The sequence below is a fragment of the Podarcis gaigeae genome (genome assembly GCF_964106915.1).
Source record: "Podarcis gaigeae genome assembly, chromosome: 4".
In the NCBI taxonomy this organism is placed as follows: domain Eukaryota; kingdom Metazoa; phylum Chordata; class Lepidosauria; order Squamata; family Lacertidae; genus Podarcis; species Podarcis gaigeae.
In genome coordinates this window covers 73,181,924-73,201,582 of record NC_139677.1, presented here as the reverse complement: position 1 = coordinate 73,201,582, position 19,659 = coordinate 73,181,924, and the positions used below count along the sequence as shown (strand labels likewise).

Here is a 19,659-nt window from a genome sequence, read left to right as displayed (position 1 = left end):
TTCTCTCCTTGGGCGCTCCGAGGCGCTCCAGATCCGGGCTTGGCGAGCGCCTCTCCTCCCCCCAGCCTGGTCCGGGGGCTTCCAGCCGCGCTCCGTCCTCGCCCGCCGCCCCCGCCCCCCCGCGGCTGAGGCTTGCACTGAGAGCCGGAGCCAGCGGCGCCCCCTTCCGCCGGGAGACCCTCGCCCGCCCACCGGCTTCCTCTCGGAGGGTTTGGCTCCTCCCTCCCAGTCGGCAGAAGCAGCCGCCGCCTGCGGCTGGGCCGAGGGGATGGCGGTGGCGGGGGGTGTGGAGGCTGCCCGTGCCCGGCCAGGCGTTGGAGGCGGCGTCGGCGCTGCTGCAGCGGCTGCTCCTCCTGCGAGCAGTGAGTGGAGCGCAGCCGCCGCGGCGGCGGCGTGCGCGCGTGCGCTAGGGTGCAAGGCTGGCGGTGGCGGCGGGGAGGCCGGCGGAGGAAGGAACTTGTCCCTTCCCTCTGGACTTGCGCCCCCCCAGATGTTGCGCCCGGTGCGGCCGGCACCCCTGGCACCCCCCACGCTACGCCACTGTTGATACCTACATGAAACCACTGGGAGGTGTCATCTGGTAATTCGAAGTGTTGCATTACCAGTATGTGCATTACGCTCCACTCTCTTGCTCCACACCGTCCGATTTAGGAGAGCCTGTGCAAGTCCTCAGCTGCTGTCTGGAGGCAGTGATTAGTAGGATCAAGGTCATTAAACAGAAGCTGAATCCTAATAAAGGGTTAGTGATTCCCAGGTCTTAGAATTAGATATATGACATATTAATAACAGGGAGGCAGTTTCCCTTGGAGAACAGGTGCGTAGTCTAGGAGTACTCCTAGATTTCAAATTGTCACAGGAGGTGCATGTGGCCTCAGTGGCAAGAAGTCTATATCCAGCTTCTGCTGGTTCATCTGCTAAAACCAGTCTTGGACTGGGATAACTTGGTTGCAGTAGTGTATGCTCTGATAACTTCCTGATTGGATTATTTCAATGCACTCTATGGGGAACTTTCTTTGAATACTGTCTGGAAGCAGCAGCAGTACAGAATGCTGCTGCCCAATTTCTGAATAGGCCATCTAAATGGAACCCCAGAACCCCAGTCCTGAAAGCAATGCACTGGCTGCCAGCGAGCTACCAGGCCCAATTCAAGATGTTGGTACTGATCTACAAGGCTGAAAATGGCTCAGGAGGACCCAATTACCTGAAGGAGTGCCTTCCCCAGTACCAACCATCTTGGATTTTAAGAAGTGTAGTTGACACCCGGTCAACACAGCATGGGAGCTGCTATACAAGGCAAGGCCTTCTTAATGGTGGCACCCTGACTTTGGAAATCCCTCCCTGTTGACATCACAGACACGTTCCTCCACATTATTTTCACTCATGCAACACCTTAAGATTCATTTGTTCCAGCAAGCCTTTTGATCATAAAGAGAGAGTCAACGTGCATAATTTAAAGTTGGCTCTTATATTTTACCTTATACTGTATGGTGTTTTGTGCTGTGGTTTCATTTGTGTGTGTTAATTTTTCATGTTAGCTGCCTTCAGTTCTCAAAGGAGGAAAGGCAAAGAACGGAAACAACAAAATCAACAACATCACTTTTATTATTAGTCGGCACTGAGGCCATTCTCTAGTGATAAGGATAGGGCAGCTGCTTTTGTATAAATTAACCTGGACTTCTACAGTGTTACTTTATTCCTGTTCGTGGAGCAGGGGAGAGCGGATTGACATCAGTGGCAATCACTTTGGTACAGCAAATATTTGTGTAGATAATGCAATGTTTGCTAATTATAAATTGTCTACTTTGTGAATGTTCTTGCAACCAGCTTCCTGTATGGTGTCAATAAAAGAGTCTTATCAGTTAATTTATTTAGCTGTTTTTCTGTTAGTTCAGTGATAGTCATCTTCAAATATCTAAAGGGCTGTCACATGGAAGATGGAGTAAGTTTGTTTTCTCCTGCTTCAAAGGCTAGGACCCGAACCAATGGCTTCCAGCCAAGTCAAAGAAACCAAGGGGCATTCTGACTAAACATCTGGAAGAACTTTCTGACACTAAAAGCTTTTCAACAGTGGAACAGATTTCTTTAGAAGGCGATGGATTCTTCTTCATTGGAATTTTTAAAGTAGAGGTTGGATGACCACCTGTCATGGATGCTTCAGTTGAAATTATTGCATTGCAGAGGGTTGGACTAGATGGCCCTTGGGGTTTCTTCCAAATCAACAGTTCTTTGATTCTATGACAACCTTCATTGAGAAGAGGAAATGCAGCACATGCTGTTCAAAGGGGCAGACTGAGGAAAGTTAACTTTTATCCTTCTGCTGTGCCTCTTTGACACCAAAGTTGCAATCCTATGCAGCTACTTGTGTTGCAGCTAGATGTGATGTTAGTCCTCTAGATGCAGTTTGTTGTTGTTTAGTCGTTTAGTCGTGTCCGACTCTTCGTGACCCCATGAACCAGAGCACGCCAGGCACTCCTGTCTTCCACTGCCTCCCGCAGTTTGATCAAACTCATGCTGGTAGCTTCGAGAACACTGTCCAACCATCTCGTCCTCTGTCGTCCCCTTCTCCTTGTGCCCTCCATCTTTCCCAACATCAGGGTCTTTTCCGGGGAGTCTTCTCTTCTCATGAGGTGGCCAAAGTATTGGAGCCTCAGCTTCACGATCTGTCCTTCCAGTGAGCACTCAGGGCTGATTTCCTTAAGAATGGAAAGGTTTGATCTTCTTGCAGTCCACGGGACTCTCAAGAGTCTCCTCCAGCACCATAATTCAAAAGCATCAATTCTTCGGCGATCAGCCTTCTTTATGGTCCAGCTCTCACTTCCATACATCACTACTGGGAAAACCATAGCTTTAACTATATGGATCTTTGTTAATGTACATATATTTTTGGGAGTCGTATGAGCAACAATCTGAACTATCTTCATAGTGAGTGGTGAGGAGAGGCAGTTGTTCCTCTATTTTTCTCTCTGCTAGGTTCTTGAGGAAAACCCCCCTCTTCAAGGCTATCTGCATTTCAAATGAAGCCTCCATTGGCACCAATGGGAGCTTCCCTTGAAATGAAAATAATAACTTCAAAGGGGTGATTTTGCTGGGAACCCAACAAAGAGAGAAATAGTTGAACTTTGCCTCTCCACCCACATTCTTGGGGATCCTGCCATATCAGCATCTTCTTCTTCATCACCATCCATTCTATGTACATGACCAAGTCAGCGTAATAATCGCTGGAGACATGCTGGGAATGTGGGCTTGGACGATCACATCTTAGATAGTGTCTTGATGCAGGACATACGGAAGGCATTGAGGTGTTGTTCCTGGCAGGTGTAAGTTGCCTCTGTCTCACTTCCATAAAGCAGCATGCTCAGCACGCAAGCTGAGCATCCTATCTTGTTGAGCAGTGTGAAGAGTCTATTTCTGCTGACGAGTTCAAGGTCTATGAAGGGGCATTTCTGCTCTCAACATTCGTTCTGCAGCAGGCACAGAGAGAAAATCCTGTTGACATCTGAGCTATAAACAGTCCCCATAGAAACACAAATTTGTAGTTCAGCTAATGGCTGTTATCCAATGCATCTTTGCCCAAATTAGACTTATGTGCCAGTTACACCCATTCCTGAAAACTGCAGATTTGGCTGTGATTACACGTTTTATTTACATCCTATCTGGGTGTAACCACACACAATTGTTTTATTAAATAAAAACACATCTGATCAGGCTGCTCAGCTGCATGGACACTTTTCTAAGAACCTAAACCCTAGGGGCCACACAGCACTGCTGTTTCACAGTTACTGGTCCCTTCTCTATTTACATATCAAACAATGGTTTAGCATGAACAGCATCACCTGCACAACTGTCTTCTGTGCTCTCCCTCACACCTGGTCGAGCACTAAAGTGTACAGTGGTGATCATGGGAACCTCCTATGCTGTTCTGCTCACGAAATTGAAAAGGTACCATTTTTTTATTGGACAAATGTGTATTGCAAGCATGGTCATTTTTGTGATGCTCCCATTTCAGTAAGACTTAAAATTTGCAGGCAAATGTCCTTTTAAGTTATGGCCTTGATTAATCATTAATCATTTCCACAAACAGCTGTCACCTTTGATTCCTTGCTGCGTTATGTACGGTGATCTATTAATGCCACGTTTTTCCGCTCTGGGAATTTTCTCCTGGCCTTAGAGAATCTATCAAATGTTGATGGTCAAAAAATGTTTAATTGGCACTTTTAAAAGTTATTTTGTAATACAAGAAATGAATGGTTAACTTGAGAGGCACAGCTATAGTGGTTTTAAGTTTCACTTTCTCTTGTGCAGATGATTTCTTTTCTTTACCAGCTTTTGTGGATATCTGCTTGTATAAGGTGGTTTTGTGCTTTGTATGCATACAGGGCTGGGCACCTGGCTTTCATCCATTGCAACCCCCTGATGGTTGGGAGACCCTCCAGTATGCGCAGAAGGCTGTAGCAGGGGCTAGGATTGGTAAAAATTGGATGCTCCACCTTGCACAAGCGCAAGTACTTTCTGCTTCCAAAGCCACCACTGGATACAACCTTAAATTACTCTTCCATTAAGAAGAGCCCTGCTGGTTCACACCAAATCCTCATCTACTCCAGCATCCTGTTTTCAGAGTGGCTAACCAGATGTTTATGGGTTCCTGATAAAGCAGGGCATGAAAGCAACAATACTCTCCCCATTCATGCTAATGGGCTGCATTTGTGATATGAGCAGCATAGTTACCACACTTTCATAGGACCCACAGGCACATAACTTTGCACAATATGACAGCCTTTGTTTTCTAGGTCTCAGTTGGTCATAGTTATTCCTTTCTAAACAAGAATGATTAGTGACTGCTGTATGTTTTTTGCCAGCCACACTTATAGCTAATGAAATGTGCAAAAAGCTCCGAGGACTGATGTGAACAAAAATCTGTTTATATTGTTTTCCTTTCTTGAAGAAGTTTTGTGTGAAATAAACATCATACCTCTGCCCTATTTGGCAGGTTGGGCCTGAGAGACAGGGAATGGCCTGTTGTCATCTGGGAACTTCCTTGCTAAGTATGGATTTAAACCCAGCATTTCTTCCTGATCAAAGCCCCACTGCTCTATCCACTACAACACTTTGGCTCAATGCGTGGCTTTATATAATACCTCTTTGGAAACCAGCATACAGAGCTGGACTGATTATCAGCTAAGGTCTCACCAGGCATTCTGTTAATGCCTTAAGAGGGGTGTGTGGGTAGATGAATGTGCTCCCCCTTCATCACCATTTAAGCCACCCAATTCATGGCGGGGGACCTACTGAAGTGGGGGGGGGCTCCTTTACTCACAGAGGCTCCCTGCACATGAGAACCACATCAGGGTTTTAAAATCAGAATCTGGGGGTGAGTGGAATAGCTATACTACTGTGGTTGTCCCTGTGGCTCCTCTCACATGATGACATGCTATTTGGCTGCCTGAAGAAGGCTTTGATTAAAAAAACAACAGCAACAACCCTGGCCAAAGAGACCCCCCCCCCCACCTCATAACCAGCACATGGAATGCTGTTTGGATATTTTCAGGACATTCAATGAAATAATATCACTCAGTTCCTTTAGATAACAATGTCTGGTATTTATACAGAACTTTTTCTAGAAGCTACATGTGTTTCATATATATTATCTGAGTATTCCTCACAGCAACCTTGCTATAGTGGCCAGGATCATTAACTCATGTCCATAGTACAGATGGCAGAGGTAAAGGTAAAGGTAAAGGTAAGGTAAAGGACCCCTGGATGGTTAAGTCCAGTCAAAGGCGACTATGGGGTTGCAGCACTTGTCTTGCTTTCAGGCTAAGGGAGCTGGCGTTTGTCCAGACAGCTTTCCAGGTCATGTGGCCAGCATGACTAAACAGGCACAATAGAACACCATGACAGAAGTCACAGCACATGGAAACGCCATTTACCTTCCTGCTGCAGCGGTACCTATTTATCTACTTGTGCTGGTGTGCTTTCAAATTGCTAGGTTGGCAGGAGCTGGGACAGAGCAGCAGGAGCTCACCCCAGATTCAAACCACCAACCTTCTGATTGGCAAGCCCAAGAAGCTCAGTGGTTTAGACCACAGCGCCACCCGTTTACCTTGATGGCAAAATGAAGTGTTAAGGCTGGGAAACTGGTCTTTGGCTAGGCACCAATGAATGAGTACATGCTGTGATTTCAACTGGGGACTTCCAGCTCATGCTTCAACTACTACAGTTCCATTCCTCTGAATGACTCAGTGGGAATAACTACATGTTACATAGGGATGGGAAAAACAGCAAAATTCCAGTTTATGATTATATCCATAACTAATTTTTTTCTAATTAACCACACAAGCATTCACACACAGCAGGAATATATTTGCTTATGTGCCATCCACAATGAAATAAAGCCAGTATTTGAGAATCTAGTACATAACAACTTATTTGGTGCTAGCGGTGGCATTAGGAGAAAGACAGGAAAAAATCCCGGAGAGCTTTAAAATTTAGATGGTAGCTGAGATTTCTGGTAAAATAATCAGATAAAACAATCCTATTAGAGATCTGATGAAACAGTGTAGGGCCATATTATTTTGGCAAACCACTTGGAGATGGGTCTCCACCTTTTCAATCTAAGGTTGAGTCACCTACTCTGAATTGCCCAGCCCTGTAATCCCTCCCACTCATCTCACATCATGTTAAGAACCTGATTAAAAAAATTCAGAAGTGCTTTGGAAACCTTGATAATGTCCACTAGGCCCAACTGTTGAAGAGGAAATAGGTTTTGTCCAAGGAGCAGGTGGAACAACCTAGCTTCTCATCTCCTTAAACTGGAAAAAGAGAACTGGTTGATCCATTCCCAATGGGTGTTAAGGTTACTAGACTAAAACATCAAAATGAAAGGGGGGGGGGGAGCAAAAGCTTGCACTGACAGAACAATCAAATTACCAAGACACTGCATTCCATGATCCACATTTATATATACCTCAAAGTTAATGAGATTTAAAAGTTCTTTTAACTCTACCTTGGAAATCACAGAACTTTAATATACCTATCTCTGGCTTAACTAGGCTGTCTGTGTGTCTGCATGACCAAATCACCAGTACTATTTAATTAAGCTGGTGTTCCTTGTCAAAATGGGATAGCTGGAGCATTTCCTTCAGAAATCTGTCATTTTAGCTTGAAAAAAATTCCATATAGAGGCCCATAGATCTGGAATATCAATGATAATACAGTTTTCGTGTGTGTGTGTGTGTGGGGGGGATTCTCTGTTTAGTGCCATCAGTTTCAAAGCTCAAAAAGTTGTGCAATTAACTGACAAATCATGATGCAGATTAAAACCTTGAGCATGACTGTTTAGTTTCCTCACACTTGGAAAACACTTTCACTTTTAAAAACTCCTCCATTTTGTGTTTCAAGTTTATGAATTCATGGAATGAAAGGAAAACAGAAAAAGAGCAATCTATTTGACACAGTAAGCTATGTGAACAGATACTATGTGCAATTTCAACTGATACTACTACTGATACTGATACTACTACTACTGCAGTACTGCTTTTTATCCAGAGTATCTCGTGATCTCGATCGCAAGACCCCCATTTCCCCCCAAAAACACTCAACAACTTTGGCTGATGCCCCCCCCCAAAAGCTCAACGACTTTGGCTCATGCTCCCCACTGCAAAAGCTCAACAACAGAAGTTTTGCCTCAGTAGATTTGAATTGTGAAGTAAATGTTGAGCATACTGGTGGGTTTAAGTTGGGGTGTTTAGGACTGCAGGGTGGAAGAGCCTGTTTCTGTGATACACTGGTCTTCATTTGGTAGCACTTCAGTGGTATTCGAGTACTACTTATAGTTCTGCTGAAGATGTCCATGCCACACAGAATTTCTGTAAGTAACTGTAGCAAGAAATGGAGCATTCCCTCCTACTCATTTTTTTTAGACTTCATTTACATTTTTTCTGTCCAGATGAAGAGTTTTACATTTTAGAGGGGTTTCTGCATGTGGCTGTAGGATATGTTAATTAGGTGATCACTTTAGGCTCTCCTGGAGGGACTATCTTCATTCCCTTCAAATAAATTCTCAGCTGTAGGAGTCTGAGAGAGCAGTGCACAAGTAAAAGAAATCTTGGCTTGTGTAGACCTTATGAAGGAATGTTAAATTATTCTTGTTCCTGGAAAGGCTACTAAAGGCCTTTCTATGACAGCAGCACATCAGAATGCACAAAGTAGAATCACTTCTTCAGAAACACATCCATGTTTAAAAATCCCCACAGTGGAGTAAGACGATTCCATCTTGCTCTTTCTCTGGTTTCCAGATGACCACTTATGCTGCAACAACAGCCTATGATCAGCAATAATGTGAAATCCCACAAGTTCAGGATACAACACAAGCTCTACTGTTGCTTTCAGAAACTCCAAAGGGGAACAAGCACATAAGAATCTTATTGTGTTTGCATTGGTTGCTGCTTGGGTAGAAATATCAGTATGTATAAGGATTGGTTTCCCAAGGTCTCGCACCTCCTGTTACTGAGAAACTTAAGGAACACCACAGTTTTAGCAGAGGACCTAGAGTGAAGGACAAATTCAGAGATTCTTGGGTGCTTTTCATAAAGTACATAAAGTACTCCAGCATCAATCCTGCTTTTGGTGCATGGGAAGACATAGAGCTGTAGATTTGGCAATGTTTTAATGTCTTGCAGCGGAAGTGCGAAATCAGAGAGGAAATTGGGTAATGTGGTAAGAATACTAGTACTCCAGTGTTTCTTAAAACTGTCGGTTTATTATCGTTGCAATGGAAAATAAAACACTTCTTTTAAAAAATGTGGTGAGCCAGCATAATGATGATTAAAAGTGCTAGAAGAGGGATCCCTCCCAGTGTTTAATGCATCTGCCAGCCACTGATGGAAACAACAAACACACATGGGCCAACTCACAGAAGGATTCATCTAATAATATAGTAAGGCTCAGATACTTCATAAGGAGAGAGAGGACCAGGACAATGCAAGGAATATTTGATGGTCCCAGGCACTCTATATTCCCCATATGGAAAAGGTGTTTCACACAGTATCCACTAGGTCAGTGTTTCCCAACCTTTTTTGGGCAAAGGCACACTTGTTTCATGAAAAAAATCTCGAGGCACACCACCATTAGAAAATGTTTAAAAAATTAACTCTGTGCCTATATTGACTATATATAAAGTAACTCTCTTTAATAGGCATCAAATAAACACAAAGAAAGTACCGGTATTTTATAATTACTTTATTATGAAATAGTAAGTACCGTATTTTTAGGACGCTCCGTCCCATAGGACGCACCTACTTTTTTTGGGGGGGGGGGAAATAAAGGAAAATTTTTTTTCCTTTATTCCCCCCCCCCAAAAACCAGGTCGGGGAACAGTGGGATGGCGGTGCTGCGCCTCCCCGCTGTCCCCCGAGCTTGTGGGGCTGGCCCATGTCTGCCTGGCGCGAGGGGCGCTCTGCTTCAGGGCGCCCCGCGCATCGGGCGGCAGGCTACAGTCCGCAGCATGGGGAACCCTCTGTTTCAGGGCGCCCCCACGGGTGCGCAAGGCTTGCCAACACGAGCGCGGAGCACGGGGCGTCCTCCGAAGGGCGCCCCGTGCTCTGCGCCGCCCGCAAGCCTTGCGCTCCTGGGGGGAGATCCCCCGGGTGCGCAAGGCTGGCCAACACCAGCGCGGAGCACGGGGCATCCTCCGAAGGAACGCCGCCATCCCGCTGTCCCCCGACTTGGTTAGAAGGCTGGCGGGGGGGGGGGAGAAGCCTGCTTTTCCCGTCGCCAGCCCCGCAAACTCGGGCGACAGCGGGAGAGGTGTAGCGCGCCCTTCCCGCTGTCCCCCGACTTGGCTAGAAGGCTGGCGGGGGGAGAAGCCTGCTCCTCCCCGTCGCCAGCCCCGCAAACTCGGGAGACAGCGGGAGAGGCGTAGCGCGCCCACCCGCTGTCTCCTGACATGGTTTGGAGGCTGGCGGAGGGCTTCCTCCTCCCCCAGCCCCGCAAGCTCCCAGAGCTCTGGGTCCCGTTCTGGGGGAGGGGGAAGCTCGGGCTTCCCCCGCCCCAGCCCCACGTCTCCAGCCGGGAGACGGTTGCGCTTTAGCCCCGTGCGTGCTCTCCCAGCTGGAGAGGTGACGCGCGCCTATGGAGGCTCCTGCCATAGGCGCGCGTCACCTCTCCAGCGGGGAGAGGGTCGCGGGGGGGCTGCTTTAGCCCCGTGCGTGCTCTCCCAGCTGGAGAGGTGACGCGCGCCTATGGAGGCTCCTGCCATAGGCGCGCGTCACCTCTCCAGCGGGGAGAGGGTCGCGGGGGGCTGCTTTAGCCCCGTGCGTGCTCTCCCAGCTGGAGAGGTGACGCGCGCCTATGGAGGCTCCTGCCATAGGCGCGCGTCATCTCTCCAGCGGGGAGAGGGTCGCGGGGGGCTGCTTTAGCCCCGTGCGTGCTCCCGGCTGGAGAGGTGACGCGCGCCTATGGAGGCTCCTGCCATAGGCACGCGTCACCTCTCCAGCGGGGAGAGGGTCGCGGGGGGGCTGCTTTAGCCCCGTGCGTGCTCTCCCAGCTGGAGAGGTGACGCGCGCCTATGGAGGCTCCTGCCATAAGCGCGTGTCACCTCTCCAGCGGGGAGAGGGTCGCGGGGGGCTGCTTTAGCCCCGTGCGTGCTAAAGCAGCCCCCCGCGACCCTCTCCCCGCTGGAGAGGTGACGCGCGCCTATGGCAGGAGCCTCCATAGGCGCGCGTCACCTCTCCAGCTGGGAGAGCACGCACGGGGCTAAAGCAGCCCGACTCGCCCGCCTCCCTCCCACGGCACACCCGGCAACTTCTCGCGGCACACTAGTGTGCCGCGGAACACCGGTTGGGAAACACTGCACTAGGTTGTCCCCTCCACAAATGTTCATGGAGTGGCAACATTCTTGCTTCAAAATTTAAACTGAATGAACACTGTTTTATTTTAGTTGCTAACCTTGCTAACCTTTAGAATGCTGCCCAGAACTTTAGCAAACCAATGAAAATGTGCCTTCTTCAACAACCTTGAATAATATATATATATATATGCAGTTAGTTTGTTTTTAACAAAATTTAGGAAAATACATGCCTGTATGAAAGGGATAATGTATCAGTTTTCAGCATTTTAAAATTTGGTGTACCTTTGGCAATTTATATTTTATCAGTTAGGAACATTCATAACCCTCATTAGGTAGATCATGTTTCAATTTATTAGCTTAATAAATTGAATATTTATTTATGAGGTATAGCGTTTGGAAGCTTGTAATGGTGGCGGCTTTTTTGTTACCTTCGCTAAAGGGGCAATCCTGTACCCTTTTAATTATGGGATGTCAGGGATCGGGAGCCTGTGGCCCTCAAGACGTTCCTGGACTTCAACTCCCATCACCCATGACCTTTGGCCTTGATGGTTGGGACTGATGGGAGTTGTAAGCCAACAATATCTGGAGGCCACCAAGTTGGAGAAGCCTGGTTTATGCCATAATATATTCAGAAACAGGGTGATAACAGATAACCAAGCTAAGGGTTGATAGTGAGAGCTGCGGTGGAGTTTCATCATCTGAATCGGATTGTTTGGGTTAATAGTGCTAATTTATTATTATTATTATTAACAATAAATGCAGGTAGGAATTGCAGACAAGTGGAAGTAGTCACGCCTTCTATGAAGACAGATTAATTCCCAGCTCAGACCATACCAATGCAAATGGGATGGCTAATCTCATTGCCATCCATCTTGCGGAAATAAATTCCATAGTTTGACTACGAGAGGTACATTCTTTGTCCTCAATTTTCCACTGTTCAGCTTCATAGGAACACTCCCAAATGTTAGCACTGACCTAGAGCAGTGGTGGCCAAACAATTCCCATCATCCCTGACCACTGGTCCTGTTAGCTAGGGATGATGGGAGTTGTAGTCCAAAAACAGCTGGAGAGCCAAGTTTGGCCACCACTGATCTAGAGGGAGAAGCAGCCACACTTAATTTTCGTACGTCTCGGTCATATCTCTTGGTCGCCCTTTTCAGTTTAGGAAAATGTTAACTGGAGCAACAGGGACACGGGTATCACCACCAACTTCATCGGACAGAGTTGTGCCTGCCTAGCTGCCTGGTCTTTTGAATTATGGTGCTGGAGGAGACCCTTGAGAGCCCCATGGACTGCAAGAAAATCAAACCTATCCATTATTAAGGAAATCAGCCCTGAGTGCTCACTGGAAGGACAGGTCTTGAAGCTGAGGCTCCAATACTTTGGCCACCTCATGAGAATAGAAGACTCCCTGGAAAAGACCCTGATGTTGGGAAAGATGGAGGGCACAAGGAGAAGGGGACGACAGAGGACGAGATGGTTGGACAGTGTCTTCGAAGCTACCAGCATGAGTTTGACCAAACTGCGGGAGGCAGTGGAAGACAGGAGTGCCTGGCATGCTCTGGTCCATGGGATCACGAAGAGTCGGACATGACTAAACAACAACAGCCGCCTGGTCACGCACAGAGCATATGTGAAGAGAGACCACCCTAGCTGCCGGGGGCTTCCCCCGCGGCCCATCTCCTCAGCGGGACACGGCGCCGAAGAACACGAAGCGGCGGCAAGCCGCCTCTCTCTGAGCGCCGGGTAAATTCTCCAAACCGTTCCGTTTCCATGCTCCCGCTGCAGCCGCCGCCGCCAGATGCCCAATGGCGCACCACGGCGGGCGAGGCTCCTTCGGGTTGCTTGGAGGCAACTGCTGAGCCCACCCCTCCTGCCATGCAGTCAGGCGGCGAGTCACGAGAGAGCCGGGAGGGCTGTTGACAGAGGCCGGCGACCTACTTACTGGAAGCGCCGCTTGCAGAGACGCAGCCGCGCCCCGCCCCGCCTCCTCCCCCCGCCTCGTCGCCGGGGCGTGGAGGCGCTATAAGAGCCGTGGCAGCCGCCTCCGCCTGCCGAGCCCTTTCCCGTCCCCGTCAGCGCACCGGCTGAGCTCAAGCAGCCGCCTGCCTCTTCCTCGCCATTCGCGCGACACCAGCCGTCATGATCGTGGACAGCAGCCGCGACGAGCTGCCGGACGGCGGCGGCGGCGTCGACGGTTCCATCAGCAGCCCTTTTAACCTGGCCTTTTTTTACGGAGCTTCTCCCCACTCCAGCGAGGGGAGCTGCTCGCCCACGCACTCCTCGCCCGGGTCCCCGGGGTCCGACTCGGGACATAGCAGCGGAGGCGGCGGCGACTTCGGCGCGAGGCGCTATTCCCGGCGCGGCGCGCGCTCAGCCGGGGAAGGTATACAGATTTCATACATCCGTCGCGCGCGCAGCCCCCAAAACAAACCTTCGGGGCGCGGAGGGATTTCTACGCCGCTTCTTCTACGAAGCGGTCTGAGGCGAGGGGGCCGTTCAGAGGGAGGTGTCGCCGGTCCGTCGCGTTTAGTATCCCGCCGCTTTTCCTTTCTTTTTTATGTCGTATATATGTAGTCTCCTTTGCGCCTTGGCAATCCCGCTCTGGGCGGTGAGAGCGCTTTCACGCTCCGCGGCACTTCGGTTGTTTGGATAGGTTTTGGGCAAGGAGAGGATAAGGGGGCTGCTTGGAAAGGGTAAATCCGGATTAAATGACGAGCGGGAGAATGTGTGTGTGTGTTTGTGCGTATTCGTATGCATATGCATGCATATCCCACCAGGTCCCAATAAAACAAAGACTGTTACAAAAACAAATAATACCATTCCACTCTCAAAACTGTATAGAAGTTGATGCCAATTGCGTTGCGTGGCCGCTTTGGAAAACTTGGAACAGTTGAGTTTCCAGCATTGCAGGGAGTTGGAATAGATGAGCCTCGGGTTCCAGGGTCATTCCAACTATACAGTTCTGTGATTCTATGAGCTCGGATCCTGCAATGCACGCCTGCCTGGAAACCCAGGATCATAATCTCCTTCAGGGGGCTAGTTTCTGAGTTCCTTTCCCTGCCACCGTGTAGCTTTACTCTCAGCCGTGTTGAAAAAGATGGCTTCTTTGGTTAGGCACTAATTCGCCCTTCCGAACTGCATGGGTTCCTGTTTGTATGTTGCTGCAACATATGCCATAGCTGTCAACTTCCAGATTTGAAAATAAGGGATCAGCAGCCTCACCTGTCCCGGGGACAGTCTATGGGATATCTAACAATCCGGGATAGCAGCGGGAAGCAACGGGAAACAGCACTGGAATATGGGAATTTCCAACAAAAAAAGGGAAGGTTGACAGCTATGAACATATGCAGCTGCACAGCTCAAAGTGCCTCATTCCGATTTGCAAGTTAGTGCAGAGTTGCTTGTTATTGGTAGGCAAGGGGAGCGCTTTGCACGCGAGTGTGCACACAGACACTCAAACAAAGAGAAAGCACATCAGAAGAAGAAGAGTTTGGATTTGATATCCCGCTTTATCACTACCCGCAGGAGTCTCAAATCAGTGGCTGAAAAGGTGAAATACACACAAGTATTTCAGTATGCCCAAGCATAATGTGGGAAGTGACCATTACTGTAAACCAGCCTAGGCTCCATCAAGTGCATTGAATGTGTTCTCGGCTCCATAATGAAAAAGGTCTATGGATTTTTAGTACAGTATGGTAAACATATGTCCAAAGTCACCTTGAGTTTCCTTTCTCAAGTTGCAATACACTTTGCACCTGTACATCCCCCAGTGCTGCTCTGTTGGTGAAAGGGTTTCATGAAGGTTGTGGAAGTTGCTTTGGGTGCTTATTGTGAGATGAGTCCTGCTCATACTTGAGTGCATGGGCATCAAAATGCAACCCCCCCCCCCATTGGTCTAGATTCACCCTTTGCATGGAATATCCCAATAAATGAAAGAAACTTGTTGCTGTCAACCCGTTTGCAATATCTGAACGATGCAGTTGTAAAAGCCGCCTCAAAAAGGACTCTTTCCCTCTTTCCCCAAGTGCACAACACGGCAGGCTGCTGAAGTGCCAGCAGTTTGTATCCATTTCGTGAAGAAACTGAAAAATTGTAGTTAAGGCGTCTTTTATCAGTTAGTTTGGAATTCACCAGCATTTTCAGGTATGAAATGACCTTAAGCTTTTAGGTAGAATTAAGCAGCGTGTAAGCAGGATACTACAGTCATGCCAATTAATGTGGGTCTGAGGCGAGTTTATCCTGCTGACCCTTTCCAGTGAGGTAGAATCTTCTGTCAATTATTTCTCGTGTGTGTTTGTGTTCAGGAAGTACAAATTTGCAAAATTCTGGCTTGTATTAACTTTTCGTTATAGTTGTTTGCCGTATTACTGAGGGAGAAATCAAATAATTTGTTAAGCACATTAGTGTGATTTGCAAATAAAGTTCAATTAAAATTCCAGGTACTGGAAGATAAAATAGATTAGTGTGGTTCCCCCAATTTAACTGGAAAAGAAAATGGCTAAGTCTGGTAGCTTTTCTGAAATGACTCATATTCAGGCTTTTGAATCTTATAACACTTCATGAAAGTTGAACGTTTTGTATTGATTTGCTAACACAATTCATTATGTAGAAAGATTTCACTTTTATTTTTTGTACAACATGTTGTGTGGAGCTATCTATACCAAATATAAATAGGCAGAGAGGCACAATTTATTTAAACAATGTAATATTTTTTATTTCCAAACAGTGCTTCTTATAGCTGAAATGGCTTTTGTTTCTTATGCACCTGTTGCAGCTGAAATGGTATACAGTTAAGAATCTCAGTTGTCTTTTTATATAATTTCATGGTGTTTTTAGTGCTGAAGTTGCTTCCACAAATTTTCTTTCATTCAGGAATTATCTTAAAAGGTAGCATAACAATATTGATTGTGTGTATCTTCATAATATTAAAATAGTGTGATGATTTTATTTCTCTGGCCAGTTTGATCTTTTTCCATAAGAAAACTATTGTTGTACTATATATTTTTTTTACATTGGTTTGTATTTTCTACAAGTAATAATCTGAAGTAGTTTATTAATTGAAATATTTTGTTTTGTTTTTGATTGCTTTCACAATATTTTTTCAAGTAGACACCAGTTCTGTCTTGAAGGATACAATATAAGGCAATTTAATGAAGGACAATTAATTGCTTTGACTAGGCATACCTGTAAAGAGGAAATCATTTGCCCATAAATTGGGTTGGGTTTTTTTTTCTAGACAGAAATTTCAGTTCTCCAGCAAGTGGTTTTTCAGATTATTTAAATGTAGTGTAAACCTCAGTGCTTCTATATATAAACTTGGAAGGGTTTGTACTTTTTAAAATGAAGTCACAACTTCTCTCTTGGATAGTATTACAGTACATTGTTGTTTCCTCTTTTCATTTCTGTTTATTCACCTTCAGAGTAGACTATGTTAAAAGGAATGATGACATAAGAGAATGAATGTAATATTTGCAGTTCATCTCTTTGGTTGCACATTTTCTTGGACAAGTGGATTCATTATGGAGGTGACAGGCACAAGTAATTCTGAAAATTCATTCACGTAAAGCCATGTTAATGCTAACATATCCTTTATATGGGACTGGTGTCTCCCCGCTTCTAACCTTTCAAATTGGGGGGGGGGGGAGAGAGAAGTTTCTTTTGTGTTTGTGACAACAAAGTTGACAAAATATCTTTTGTACATACTTTTAAGGTTTTGTGTAATTAACTTAGGATTAGCTATGTTTCTTGGCTAAAATTATGTACAAATCCACCCTCTCTTAAAAAACTCATTATTCTGTTTAATTGTTATCAGTGTTTTTATTTTATTTCTCATTGTTTGTGTCTCAACAGTTGAGCAACGTATGGGGGGAGGAAAGCAACAAAGAGGACCTTTTCAAGGTGTTCGTGTGAAAAACTCGGTGAAAGAGCTGTTGCTGCACCTCAGAAACAGCAAGCAGATGTCCTCAGACCATGGTGCAGATGAATTAAAGGTGCGGAACATTACTTTTCTTTTAAAATAATTTTATTCAGAATCATAAATGGCACAGTCTCTCATCTTTTAAAATATCAGTAGCGTACAAATGTATACAGGGCATAATTAGCACATGGAATTCATTCCTGTTAGGTAGGGTAATTCACGGCAGCTAGCTTGCCTGCCTTTGAAAAAAAGAAATTTGTTGTGCCTTGATTTGTCAGTGAATATGAGATTTGATAGCTAAAAATGGAATTTTCATAATTTCAGGGAAGTATGGCAGATGCTGGAATCATAAAACTAGCACTTTCTGCAGATGTATAGTCTGTTGGTGAGCAAACATTCTGCTTGGTAGAGCTTTGGTCTGATCTAAAATGGCAATTCTTATTTTCATAATCAGCGATTCTGTGTTTTGCTTTCCCTGAGAACTTTACCCCTCCCCCTTCTGCATGGTTAAACTTTAAATTTTATATCATTTGTTTTAGTCCTTTAAAATTGCAAACCAGCCTTGGCAGAAAGTCAGCATATAAATGCTTGTTGTTGTTCTTATGGCTTGTGCTGTTTTAGCTACATAAGGGCCAGCAGTTGCACAGTAAAGTCATTATTGATATATAGGAGAAAAGCTTTAGAAAACAGCAATATAAAAATTTCATTATTTAGGGTCCTCTTGATACAGCAGTTTTGTGTACCAGTTTAAGCATGTATCTGTAGGTGCTACAGATTTTAGAATTAGCAAGTTCTACAAACTTATTCATACATTCCTTGAATTGTCTTGCAAATATATAACTGTATGATTAAGCTATAATGACAAAACAACATCATCTGGAAATATTTAATATTCTGAAAATGCATATACTTTTGTGATATTACTGGCTCGTTCACAGAGGCAATGCTTTCCAAACAAAGTAAGAATCAGAGATCAGTTTGAATAACAATATTTTCAGAAATTACCTGCACACATGCAAATTTTTCAGTCAGCTACTCTTCACATTTATGAGTAATATGTTGAAATGCTTGGAAGATTAACTGTAAAAGCTATTTTCCCACCACGTTTTGTTTTGTTATAATTATCCTGTACCATACTGGAGTAGTAGATAACATAGCAGGTTGAAACTCCTAGTGAGTTTGCTTGGCTTTGTTTGGATGAAGCAGAATACATTGTAAAAGCTGTAACTAACAATGGAGTTTTAGGACATTGCAGTCCTATGCATATCTACTCAGCTCATTGAGTTCCATGGGTCTTACTTCCAGGTAAAGTTGTAAAGGATTGCAGTCTGCATCTGATGGGCTTCTTCTCAAAACATTCGTGAAAATATCTAGAGTGTACTGATTTTTCAGAACATTTTAATGTGATTTTAGAACTTAATTAATATAACATTAGAAAAAGTTAGCATGGTTCTTCTTGTCATTAGAGCTGCCTTAGGACTTGGAGAGAATGTTTTCACTATATTATAAACAATTCCATTTTTTAATTTTAAAAAACAGGTACAAGGAGGATTACCAAATTATGACCCATACACAGGTACCGTGTTTTACTTTTATCCTTTAAGTGCTTTAGATGTGTTAGTATTTAGAAAAGCATACTTGAAAAGCAGGGTACAAACTGAAACTTAGCATTTTTTCTCTTTTTTTCATTAGAGTTGAAGAACATATTAACCAATGGTCGAAAAAGAAAAGCTCAGGACTCATTTTCAGATGTATCCTGTTATAAAAGAACAGCTCCTTTCCAACCTCACCTCCTGGTATGTATTTTTATATTGATTGCTCACATTGAAACACATTTCTCACCTGCGCAGGATCATTCAAAATCTGCGTGCTCTTATTTTGCAGACACCTCCACAGACACCAACATCAATGGATAGCAACATGGAGGACACCCATATGAATGATCCCAAACAAGACAGCAGTTGTGATATGCTGCAGAACATTATGAATATTAAGAATGAATCCTGCCCAGTTTCTTTGAACACAGTGCAAGTGAGCTGGCTTCACACCATGACTAATCCTAACTCTCCAGGGGAACAGTATCAAGAGATGGTTGGAGCACAAGCTTTGTCACCTCCTCAAAGGTACCAAGCATTTCAAGCAAGCAGCCCCTCACAGATGATGGAGCTACCCCAGAATTATCAGTTTTCTTCCGCACAGACCCAGAACTTGTCTCAACATTACAATCCCCTTATGGATTGCAGGCCGCACTCCACTAGCAGCCAGTCCTCTGACTATCAGCATGTTTTTGAAAGCCAAGAACTGCAGTACTGCCCTACTCAAAGCTTTGCTTCTCTCTTAAGTGATTCAGAAGGGTCAGACATCTCTGCCCCCCTCCCTCAACCACTTCCTCAGCAAGCTGATGTCAGCAGCCACCCTCAGAATTTCAGTCAGCTACCCAGTAATTTCTGTGGTGCTCTTGAAGAACATGGTGTACCATTGGCTCCTTCAAATATGTCTGTGCAACATCAGGGTATCGCCAGGAACACAGCGCAGCTGGGCAAATCCTTCTTCCAGTGGCAAGTGGAACAGGAAGAAAGCAAACTGGCCAACATCTCTCAAGATCAAATTCTTGCCAAAGATGCTGATGGTGACACGTGAGTATTGTTCATGTTGTTAACCAGTACTAAAATGGAGATAATATGCTTGCAATAAGACACCTCTCTCATTAATTGTCAATTGTTGCATTCTGCATTAAAAATAATATGTCACACAGACTTCTATGGCTGCCCTTCAAAATGTGATTAAATTGAGATGTGCATTCAACAGTGTAATGATATATTGTCTGCCTTGCAGTCTGCAAGTTCCATAAGTTGTTTGGGGTTTAGGATATTTTTAAGGGAAGGGGTTTTCA

The 19,659-nt window shown here is 45.3% G+C and overlaps 1 protein-coding gene across 2 annotated transcripts in view; it reads left to right on the top strand.

The window, feature by feature from the left end:
• The window catches only part of NFKBIZ (NFKB inhibitor zeta), a 36,479-nt gene that overhangs the window by 10,187 nt on the left and 6,633 nt on the right, over nt 1-19,659 (top strand). Inside the window, exons 1-5 of one of the 2 annotated variants that reach the window (XM_083736673.1) lie at nt 12,897-13,232; nt 16,700-16,839; nt 18,306-18,342; nt 18,459-18,562; nt 18,651-19,402. In XM_083736673.1, the coding sequence (XP_083592799.1) occupies nt 12,989-13,232; nt 16,700-16,839; nt 18,306-18,342; nt 18,459-18,562; nt 18,651-19,402 (1,277 nt within the window). In that variant the 5' untranslated portion in view covers nt 12,897-12,988. Of the gene's footprint in view, nt 1-12,896; nt 13,233-16,699; nt 16,840-18,305; nt 18,343-18,458; nt 18,563-18,650; nt 19,403-19,659 lie in introns of those variants that run through there. The other variant, XM_083736674.1, reaches the window with a different exon arrangement.